General features: G+C 43.2%; 1 protein-coding gene across 1 annotated transcript in view; it reads right to left on the bottom strand.

Annotated features, from left to right (window-relative positions):
• Positions 1-774: 774 nt before the first annotated feature.
• The window catches only part of KCNK1 (potassium two pore domain channel subfamily K member 1), a 67,632-nt gene continuing 61,496 nt past the window's right edge, over positions 775-6,910 (bottom strand). Inside the window, exons 2-3 of the mRNA XM_019954271.2 lie at positions 5,675-6,070; positions 775-1,668 (exon numbers count right to left, since the gene is read on the bottom strand). Of these exons, the coding sequence (XP_019809830.2) occupies positions 1,409-1,668; positions 5,675-6,070 (656 nt within the window). The 3' untranslated portion in view covers positions 775-1,408. The remainder of the gene's footprint in view (positions 1,669-5,674; positions 6,071-6,910) is intronic.

Raw genomic sequence — 6,910 nt, 5'->3', positions numbered from 1 at the left:
CCTAGGTCAGGGAACTAACATGCCTGCATGCCTCAGCGAAAAGATGAGGAAAAAAATCCTAATAGCGCCCTGTTTTTGGATTGCGTACAGCATTTGAATGCTGCCTGTATGGTTTCTACAAAGGAGTGCATATATATTATCTATGTGGGGGAACCTTTTCTTGATATATTAAAGTGTAAGATTGCAACCAGCTACGATTTTTACTTATTTCAGCTTATAAACTAAAAAAACCTCTCAGACTAATCTGACAGAATATGTTCATTTGGGGTTTCTGTGTTTGGGTCCTATGCTTTAGTATTGCTACTACTACTGCTAAGTCACTTGAGTCGTGTCCGACTCTGTGCAACCCCAGAGACGGCAGCCCACCAGGCTCCCCTGTCCCTGGGACTCTCCAGGCAAGAACACTGGAGTGGGTTGCCATTTCCTTCTCCAATGCATGAAAGTGAAAAGTGAAAGTGAAGTCGCTCAGTTGTGTCCAACTCTTAGCGACCCCATGGATTGCAGCCTACCAGGCTCCTCCGTCCATGGGATTTTCCAGGCAAGAGTACTGGAGTGGGGTGCCATCGCCTTCTCCGATGCTTTAGTATTAGCTGACTGCAAATCATCACGTACTTTCAAAATAGAGTATCCTAACTTTTTAACAAAATCATATGCTTCGTTACCTGTTTACCTCCAGAGAAATGTTTACAAACATTGTACACATTTGAGATCAAGCTATTCCAAGTGAGCGGAAATATTTATTGTAACAGAATACTAAAGTAATTCACAGATAAGTGTGTTATTCCACTTATTTTATTGCAGCAACTTCTGATTCTTCAGTATAAAGAGGAATCAAAAGGGAAAATCTCTACAATCTTGGGTTAAGAAGTATACCAGGAACTGGTGACCTAAACCGTATGTACAGAATATAAACATATTTATATTTGTATGTACAGTTAATGGTTATCTAGTCATTATAAATAGCAGGTTTAACTTAAGAGTCTACAAAAATAATGATTTTTGGATGGGTACATGCAAACCAGTACACATAAACTTATTTATAAAACACATCTCTATGCCTTTTTTTTTTGCTTTAAATATAAATGTCACTATTTAACTATCAGCTAAACGATTTAAATGCAAACCCCAAAGTTCCCAGTGAAAAGTATAAAATCTGTTTCTATCCACAATGGTACCCTGCTTCAAGTATTCTTCTTCTCCTGTTAGTAAAGCCGTGATAATTCTGTCACATATGAATTACAGGTACAGATGCCATTTTCTCATATTTTAGACAGTCTTCTGGAATAAAAGCTTCTTTTGTTCCATTTTACAAAAAGTACTGCTTTTACAACCTCATCAAAATGAACAAGAGAAGCTTCCTCCCACCGCCCTGAGCCCGTGCCCGGGCACGGCCCAGCAAAGCCCTACCCTAGTGGTCTGAGGCGCCATCGGCCAAGGCGGGTGGCTGGGGAGACACAAAGGGCTCGTTCTGCTTCTGGTCCTCCTGCACCCCCGCCGCTTGGTCCGTGATGGAGGAGAAGGACAGCTGGTCGTGTTCTATGATGTGCATTTGATCCTCTTCCTTGTCCTTCTTCACGTAGAACATTTTTCTGAACTTCTTCAGTTCGTGGAGCTCACAGAAGGTTTCCAGAACCACCAACATTGCAATGAGACCAAGGAGCAGGTAACCTGTGTGAGAGAAATGACAGCGACTCAGTGAGATCTGGTCACGACACAACCTTTCTGCTGATGATTCAATCCATTGCCTCCTCTGATTTCTGGGCATGTTTTGAATTCCATGGCTCAAAGTGGGATGATCCAGAGTAAAATGAAGAGGGACTTAACCTTCTAGACCTAAAGAGACATATCTCCAAAGAAGACATACAGAGAGCCAAGAGGCACATGAAAAGATGCGTCTCATTGCTCATTATTAGAGAAATGCAAATTTACACTACAATGAGGTACCACCTCACACCAGTCAGAATCATCAGCATTAAAACGTCTACAGATAACAAGTGCTGGAGAGGGTGAGGAGAAAAGGTAACCCTCCTACATTGTTTGAGAGAATGTAAATTGGTACAACTGGAAAACGGTATGGGGGTTCCTCAAATAATTAAAAACAGGGCTACCATATAACCCTGCAATCTCACTCTTGGGCTTATATCTAGAGAAAACTATAATTTGCAAAGTTGCATGCACTCCAGTGTTCATAGGAGCACTGTTCACAATAGCCAAGACATGGAAACAACCTGAATGTTCATCAGCAGATGAATGGATAAAGAAGATGTGGCACATGTGTACAATGGGATACCACTCAGCTATCAAAAAGAATGAAACTCTCATTTGCAGCCACACAGATGGACCTAGAGATTATCACACAAACTGAAGTAAGTCAGAACAAGAAAGACAAATACCATATATCACTTATACATGGAATCTAAAATAGGACACAAATGAATTTATCTACAAAATAGACAGACCCATATAGAGAACAGACTTGTTGCCAAGGGGGAGAAGGGGGGTTGGGGGAGGGATGGATTGGGAGTTTGGGATTCACAGATGCAAACTAGTATATACAACAAGATGGATAAACAAGGTCCTACTATACAGCACAGGGAACTATATTCAATATTCTGTGATAAACCACAATAGAAATGAAGTGTGTATGTGTGTGTATACACACGTATATATATGTAGGTAGGTGGTGCTAGTGGTAAAGAACCGCCTACCAATGCAGGAGACGTAAGTTCGATCCCTGGGTTGGGAAGATACCCTGAAGGAGGGAAAGGCAACCCACTCCAGTATTCTTGCCTGGGAAATCCCATGCACAGAGGAGCCTAGCGGGCTACAATCAATAGGGTCACAAAGAATCTGACACGATGGAAGTGACTTAGCACACACACACACGTGCATGTATGTAAAAGATCACTTTGCTGTGTTTTTTTTTTTTAGGATTTCTACATAGGGGATGTACTGGGTGGAACAAATAAATGTTCCAAAGGTATGTTAGTTTGTGGATAGGCTATAATTCCACAGCTTTTGTCTGAAATCCTATGGATATTTTTGTCAGCACTGAAGAGTTTGACTAAATAATGAATAAAGGAAAAGGAGATTTGTGAATTAGCTCAGCTAACAATGTCACTGCTATTTCTAAAATATGCTATATTATTAAAGCCTAAGAAAACTGTCACTTTGCATCCATAAATGACTTCCTTGTTCCTATTTTGCTACCAATTCTGGCTTCCCAAGTTCATTTATTTTCTGAAAATCTTCCTCAAACATTTTACCACTGGGATATGAAATTGGGACTTCTATTACTCTTAGAGTTTTCACTTTTCTGTTCCTTTCTCTGATGAATTTTTTTTTTTTTTCTGAAAACTGATTTTAAACATGTTGGAACCAACTTAAAAGTACTGTTTTCCCAGACTTCCCTGGTGGTCCAATGGTTAAGAATCCGCCTTCCAATGCAGATGGACCTAACCTGGGCCTTAGGATATAGAGGCCCTTCCACTCTGATCATGCCTCTTCTATGGAATGAGGATTCTGCAGGGCCAGTGGGGCTTGCCCTCTGGGACCCCATGCCAACCCTTACTCCAGATTATGTTTCATGTATTTAAAACTTGGAAATTCTCTGCACAATGTCCCCACCCCATAGGGGTGATGGTACCTGCAAGGGTCTCTATCCTGGGTCCACCATTCCGAAAGGGCATTGCATCACTGGTGTGTACCCCTACATGCACCCAGGCCCAGGGGCAAATGTTTGTAAGAGGATGTTGATGGAACATGGCTGTATTACCTAGGCAGTGTGTCCACACCCCCATGTAAGGACCCTGTAGGGCAGAATGGAACCAAAGGTGGGAAGAGAAAGGTGCAGAATGGGGCCAGTTTTCCCCGCCCGTCATCTTCTAGCCCAGGACACCGAGCATCCTCAGGACCCGCCTGGTCTTCAGATGACTGTGAAGGTGTATGTGGTGACACAGAATGAGAAAATGGCTTTTAGGTAAGTTTGCTGTGCTGTATGTGCACGCTCAGCTGTGTCTGACTCTTATGACCCCATGGACTGCAGTCCACTAGGCTCCTCTGTCCATGGAAATCTCCAGGTAATAATACTGGACTGGGTTGCCATTCACTTTTCCAGGGGATCTTCTCAACCCAGGAATCAAACCCAGGTCTCATGCACTACAGGCAGACTGTATCATTTGAGCCATCAAGAAAGCCTCAAGTCATAATGTAATTTATAATGCCTCCTAACATTTAGATTGGAAGCAATCTAAATATTTGACAATTGAAGTAGGACTAGAGGATAGTATGCATGCGTGCGTGCTAAGTTGCTTCGGTCATATCCGACTGTGTGTGACCCCATGGACTGCAGCCTACCAGGGTCCTCTGTCCATGGAATTCTCCAGGCAGAATACTGGAGTGATGCCCTCCTCTAGGGTATCTTCCTGGCCCAGGGATCGAATCCGCATGTCTTATGTTTCCTACACTGGCAGACAGATTCTTTACCACTAGCTCCCCCTGGGAAGCCCCAGATGATGGCACAGTCACCTTGTAAAATGATATGTGGATAGTAAAGATAAATATGGTAATAGAGGAAACTTGAAATCACCCTGGTAACCATTCAGTATTTATTGAACTTGCATGGTAGCCAGGCACTGTTGAAAGCACTGGGCACTTATGAGTGAAGGCTGTGTCCTGGGTGAGCATGGTTTAATGGAAATGCTAAAAATACGCATAGTTCAACTGCACATTTTGTTGTCATTAAGACCATAGGACGGGGCCAGGACAGAACATCTGACTGCCTGCGTATGTACTATGATTTCCAAGAAGACGTGGCATGAGCTGAGTCTTGAAAAATACTTAGGAAGGCAGAAATGGAAACTGTATGTACAGTATAATATAATTTTATGCAGTGTGAAAGGACAGGAAAGGAACACACAAAAATAAATACTTTTCTATGAATGGATCTCTAACTTTTCCATGGTATTATATTGGATTTTAAAAAATTGCTTCAAAGTTTAATGTCACTAGACGTCTGAATTTTAATGCCTATTTTCCATGTATAAAATTCTTTTTTTTATTTTCACCAAGAACTTCATTGAACAATGTATTCACCGTTTTGTTCCTACACATATAAAAATTCTGAAAGCGGCAAGCATATTTTAACTTCAAAAAAGAACCAGATGGACAAATGAGATAAGCAATTGCTTTATGATTCTCCTGGTTAATGAGAGAACGTGATGGATTGTTTAACCGGCTATCCTAGCCCTGGTGTCCTTGAGCTTAAAATATTTAATAAAGTAGAGCAACTTCGCTAAAATTTAAAAAGTTCAGTAGCAACTTTTTCTGCGTGGTGCATTCTTATGTGTGTGCTTAGGTGCAGTCCTCTACTGTCATTTAAAATGACTATTACAAAAAATAAAATAAAATAAAATGACTATTACATTACTAGTAAGAAACTGATAGGTACTTTTCTGTGCCTGGGAAAAATAACTCTCAATAATAACAAGACGTTTTCATACAGAATTTTGAAGGGAATCATGATGAAACGAAAGTTATGGGAAGGTGGCAAAATGGAAAATTCATCCATGGAAAGCAGTTAGGGCTCTGACGAGTGCCTCTGATCACCGAGTAGGCGAGGCGGAGAGTGGAAGCACAGAGCCCTGGGACAGAGTCCGTGAACTCGGATACTCACATGTGATCCCGATCTTGTAGAGCTCTCTGAATTTTTGATTGTAACCCTCCCCGGGAACATAATCTCCGAGGCCAATGGTGCTCAGGGAGATAAAACAAAAGTAAAAGGATTCCAGGAAGTTCCAGTCATCCTCCAGGACAGAGAACACCGCGGCCGGGATGAAGAAGAAGCAGGACACGGTGACCACACCGAGGAGGACCGCGTGGACGATGGCCACTGCCTGCTTGGAGAAACCCCAGCGGACGTGGAAGTAGAGGACTGGCCTGCGGGTGACATGGATGGTAACACGCTGGACCACTGCCGTCAGGAACAGAAGGGTGAAAGGTATGCCGATGACGGAATAGATGATGCAGAAGGCCTTGCCCCCGTCGGACAGGGGCACGGTGTGGCCGTAACCTGCAAGGAGAGGAGGTAGAAAACACCTTCGTAAATCACACACACCTGGGATTTCCCTGGCAGTCCAGTGGTTAAGACATCAAGCTTCCACTGCAGGGGGCAAGGGTTCGATCCCCGATTAGGGAACCAAGACCTTGCATGCTCTGTGGCATGGCCAAAAAATAGAAAAAACAAACCACATGCCTCCTGTTCACACCCACATGCCCCTCACACCCAAGAGAAAAGCCAGATAAAATTCAGATTGGTGCTTCAAAGGCTCTATCCTGTTGGGACTTCCCTGGAAGTCCAGTGGTAAAGAATGCACATTCCAATGCAGGGGACCAATCTCTGGACCAGTAGCTAAGATTCCACATGCCATGAGGCAGCTAAACCTGTGTGCCACAACTAGAGAAGTCTGTGTATGCAATGAACATCCAGCACAGCCAAAAACAACAAGCAAACATAAAAGCTCTATCCTGTCCCTGTAGTACAATTCAACAATGGGTGCCATACATTTGATCTGGATCAAATCTTCCCAGCTCTTCCTGACGCATCAAGCCTTGTTTTGAGTTCACTGCCAGGCTGAAGTAGAAGCTCTGTGTGTGAAGGAGCTAACCCTGTCTTGGGCCATCAGGGAAAATTCATGACAGGGGTACCTACTTTGCCAGGAGGGTGTTCCCCTCCCCAGCCTGCTCCCCTTCCACTCCCCCACCCAAGGAGCCTCATTAGGATCCAAAGCCAGTACACACTTGCTTTCAAAACACTAGCACCAGGCAGATGAGGGGACAGTGGGAAGATAGGGAAGACTTGAGGAGAGTACAGACAAGGAAAAAGAGAAAGATAGGACTTCCCTGGTAGTCC

The sequence above is a fragment of the Bos indicus genome, chromosome 28, assembly GCF_029378745.1.
Source record: "Bos indicus isolate NIAB-ARS_2022 breed Sahiwal x Tharparkar chromosome 28, NIAB-ARS_B.indTharparkar_mat_pri_1.0, whole genome shotgun sequence".
NCBI classification, from domain to species: Eukaryota; Metazoa; Chordata; class Mammalia; order Artiodactyla; family Bovidae; genus Bos; species Bos indicus.
Note: the sequence above shows the minus strand (reverse complement) of the source record. Positions and strands in the feature narration are given on the sequence as shown.